The sequence below is a fragment of the Lasioglossum baleicum genome, unplaced genomic scaffold, assembly GCF_051020765.1.
Source record: "Lasioglossum baleicum unplaced genomic scaffold, iyLasBale1 scaffold1152, whole genome shotgun sequence".
Classification (NCBI taxonomy): domain Eukaryota; kingdom Metazoa; phylum Arthropoda; class Insecta; order Hymenoptera; family Halictidae; genus Lasioglossum; species Lasioglossum baleicum.
In genome coordinates this window covers 32,332-36,887 of record NW_027470211.1, presented here as the reverse complement: position 1 = coordinate 36,887, position 4,556 = coordinate 32,332, and the positions used below count along the sequence as shown (strand labels likewise).

At 42.0% G+C, this 4,556-nt stretch overlaps 1 protein-coding gene across 1 annotated transcript; it reads right to left on the bottom strand.

The window, feature by feature from the left end:
• Positions 1–268: 268 nt before the first annotated feature.
• On the bottom strand, positions 269–1,018 carry LOC143220523 (microtubule-associated protein 1 light chain 3 alpha-like). Its single transcript, XM_076446157.1, has 3 exons — positions 976–1,018; positions 512–674; positions 269–431 (listed from the first exon to the last, which is right to left on the bottom strand). The coding sequence occupies exons 1-3, from the start codon at positions 1,016–1,018 to the stop codon at positions 269–271; spliced, it is 369 nt and encodes a 122-aa protein (XP_076302272.1).
• Between the last annotated feature and the right edge of the window lie 3,538 nt (positions 1,019–4,556).

Genomic DNA, 4,556 nt, shown 5'->3' with positions numbered 1-4,556 from the left:
TCAGCAGGTACTGCAAGTTGATCACAAAGAGTCTGCATATTCGGGGAAAGGCAGATATGGATAGTTATAATAAATCTAAAACTTTCCCTAAGAGTCTTTAAAAATATTTAGCACATAGTATATTCCAAAAAAAGTTTGTTTTTATCTATAAGTCAAAATATTAGATGTTAAAAATTCAATTAAATTAATCTTATATATTATAAACATTAAATAATTCCGTATACTTGTTTAAATATCTAAACTTACTTTCCAACTAAAGCGACTCAATTTAATGTCCAAATACTTCTTGGCTAGCAAATACTATGTAGAGAAAACCATCTGCATCTTGTTCTCTCTGATAAAGTTGTGCCATAGTCATACTACCGCTTGCCATACTTCTTTGGTTTACTAAGAGAAAAAATGCCTGGGTCGGATGTAGTTGTAGTTTACGTCTATTACAATTAATAAATATTATTATCTATAAATCATATCAGAGTATTGCATGTAGTTTAGAAAACTTGAAAAAATATACCGAATTATTTTGATGAATTCTGCCACTGTTAAATAATCTGGTACCAAGAATTTGGATCTGTCCAATACAGGTAATTGTTTTTCTCCATAATATCTTTCAACAATAATAGGTATTTTATTTGGATGCTGTTGTCTAATTAATTCTACATCTGCAACTCTTTGAGCTAAATTTTTAAACGAATTTTTAAAAATTATTAGTGTTTTATGAAAAATAATCTTCTTAAATTTTATGAAAAAAAATTAATAACATTCCAAAATTAAAGTATATTCGCAATTAAACAAACGTAAGTCTTCTTATAATTACACGAGGCTATAAAACTTGGTATTATCAATAAAATAAAAGTATACCGAGGTGCGGAACGAGGAAAACATCGCAAAAAGATACTTTGCAGTTTGTTTAGTTTTTTGTTTTAAATTTAAGTATAAAAAATTTATCGTATTTAATATAATAAAATTTATATTTACCAAAGGAACGTCTTTCTTTAAATGGCTTTGGCGTTAAATTCATTCTGAATCTACTATCTGTTATTACGACGTTCAAAGTGATATCAGCTGTGAGTATACGAAAGTATTCTTGACGGGTCAAAATAACGCCAGTCTCTGACTGTTTTCAGCTTAAGTTAGGTTCGAAAGACAATAATGATAACATATGTTCATATTGTGTGTGCTGCCCTCTAAAAACTTGTCAGTGATTTTTGCATTTGACCACTTCTTTCCTTATTGTCTCTTCGAAAATGAATCTTCGTCACGGATCACTAAATACAGAGATTCGAATCGAGTGAAATTTTCTAGTTTCGGATAAATAACGCTATTACATCGTGCAAAGAATTACATGCCGTAAAGTGATTTGTCAACGTCGAGAAACGAATAACAAAAATGATTTCCAACGAATTCGCGTCGAATGATAAATTCGATTGCGTTTCGTGGAAAAAGCAGGAACTAGTATCGAAGAAGCGTGCGACCATCTAACGTAAGAGTTTAGTCTATGTCCTCCCCCTAGCTTTGAAACAGGAATACGTGTGGACACCTGTGCGTGCGGCAAGCACCAACCGTCTGTATACGTGAGAGTGCGTGCGTGGGTGTCGCAGCAGGCGTTTCTTTATGAATAGAGAAATGGTGCTCCCGCCTTGAGTGCTTGGTGAATCGGCGAGTGTGAATTTCTCAGTGAAAACTTGTGTCGGAATCGAGTAAAAAATTCAGTGCTATCAAATGCAGCCCGAGAAGCGTACCTACTGTTCGTCGGAATTGAACGTGCAACTTGCTTGGTACACGCACGCCAAACGTCGTTAAAAGGGGAAGGGGTAACAAAAACATCTGTATACTAGATATATAGGTATACAAGAGCCGCGGTAGAAATGAAAGACAATCGCGTCGCGATAATCGGAAAAATCACGATGGAGGGATCTCTACCGTTGGAAGCGTCGTGCTGTGTCGCTTAACCGCCGGAGATCCGCGGAAGTCTTTCACGTCCGATATCGTTTTCGTTGGTTTTCGGCAACCGAAAATTAAATACACGCGAGTTGGTGCATCGGCTAGTTAGTCTGGCCGTTCATCCGTTTGCCTGGTCGTCTACCCCTTCTAAACCGTCCTGACACAACGTTTAACGGGGGTATAAAAAGAATATACATGGTGGCGGCGTGAGAGAGACAGATAGGGGGAGCGAGAGAAGGGAGAAGGAGAGAGAAAGAGGAAGGGAGAGAGAGGAGAGAGAGAGAGAGAGAGAGAGAGGGAGAGAAAGAGAAGTCAGCCAGCCAGCCAGCCAGCCAGCTAGCCAGCCAGTCAGTGTGCCAGAAGCGACGAACTTCGTTTCGTGCTGTCTTTGTCTTAATGAAAAAAAAAATTTATCGTTCCTGAACATCCACCCATTTTTTTCAATCTATCCACCTTTACGAGAGAATCGAACGACGAGAGGAATAAGTTTCCGATTAATGCGAGTGGACGTTTCGCTTGTAAACAGTTATCAAGGTGCGGCCACGTTCATCGTGTTCGCGGTGTTTGCTTCGATTTTCATGCGTGCGGGGTCCACGACCGAGCGTGTGAGAAATTCAGCATATCGTCTGGCAACACGGTTTCGACTCGCAACGTCTCCGTAGAAGTGACACGATATGTCGCAACCGGAAAATTCGACAGAATTCGATGTCGCTGACGACGACCGTTCGGCTAGACGCAGTCGCGAGGAAACTTGGTTCGAATTAATATAATGTGAACGATTTAGCGACGAAGCACGGGGAGCGCGGTGCCGATGCATGTAAATAGAACACGTTCATTCGATTAGACATCATAACTGCCGAAGAAGACTCGAGAAGCTGCTGTTTTCCAGCTGAAAACCCGACACGGAAACGAAATTTTTCCGCTTAAAAGGGAATCCAGTGCACGCCTGGTCGCAGACGATGCTGTCTATGACGATTCAATGACTCTCCATCGATTATCGCCGGTTTTTCACGGTTACTCGACGAGGACGCATCCGAGAACGATCAGATTCGAGGGTTTTTTTCACGACTAATCGTTGGAATCGTGTCGTATGGCTGTTCCGATTCACGCTTACGCCTCGACAACGGTGAATCCAGCGGTGAGCGAGGATCAATCGTACGAAGGACTCGCACGTTGTTATTTCGACGAAAGGTCGACGTCCGTGTCCCGTTTCGAAATTCGTCGTCGGCTGGGAAAATAGGAAAAAAGTTCAATGGAGCGAAGTCGTGCGTGTGGCCGGCCTGGTGCCAATAACCTCCAGTCAGAGAGGAGGTAGACACAGTTTTCGCACGATGCGTTTGCCCTCGTGCGCGATAGATTATAAAATTAGACGTTCGAAACTTCGTACGAAGGTAAAAGGAGCAGCACGTCGTTTCCGTGCGGTAAAGAAGGTGGAGACACCGTCCGGTGATAACGAGCGACGAAGGGTCAAGCGACGAAGGGAATTAATACGAATCGGAGGAATAATTTCGAGGGGGGTTGACAGCTGTGCGTAGTCCGGAGTGACGTCAGCCGCGTTGGGTTCATAGTTCCTCTTATTTTTCTCGTTCGAAGCCGCGTACAGATGCCGCGCGCGAAGGAGTGACAACGAAGACGGCGAATCACCGAAACAAGGATAGTTTTTCCGCCAACAACCATCATAGCTCGCTCTTTCCTCGCCACAGCGAAAAAAAAAAAAGAAAAAAGGATCATCGCAATTTCTAGTCCGCTGCATTTACATCGAGAAGCATTTTTTTTTTCTCCTTTTCTCGACCAATATTTTTAGACGATCGATTGTTATTTCAGAGCTGCACGTGCGACCGCTCCGTCGCCATTAGCGATCGAAACGCGTTCGATGCGCACTTCTAACGAGCTAACGATGCACGTTTATCGAGCGTGCATCGCGGCCCGTTCGAACGCCTCGTCTTAGAAGATTTCATCGTGTTCAAGGTTCACTGGCTAGCCGTCGGCCGAGCACGCAGGAAGAAAGCAAGGATAAACGATAAAATAAAAAAGGAAAGGAAGTAAAGAGATCGAAAAAAGAAAAGAAAGAAGGAAGAGAGCATTTCGTATATTTCATTTCAGACACCGAGACGAGAACGAGACTGAGATTCAAATCGCGTTAAATCATTTAAGTGGATTAATTTATTTCAGGCGAACGAACTCGCGAAGAATAGCTAACGGGATCGGCAGATTGACCAAATTTACTCCTATATTATATATATTATATACAGACGTAAAATAGACCGACGATCAGAGGGGACGAAGATAGAGAGAGATCAGGAAGGATTTAAAAATAAAGCAGGCAACTCCGGTCGCGTATGAAACTAGCGTATATTAATCTCAACGAACCAATATGTTTTTTATCGAAACGACAATACACGGCGAGACGTTAGAAGAAATAATAATAGGGAAAATCGCGAGAGGAGGAAGATATTAGGAGATTCGGTTGGCGATCGATGAACCTTATCGTACGGACTGGTCGAATCGGTACGAGTAATCATCCAATGGTTGCTTGTCTCGCTTTCCTCGACGATCGACCTGTTGGCCTGCCCGGAAGGAACACACGCCTCTACATCATCGTCAAATGGACACAA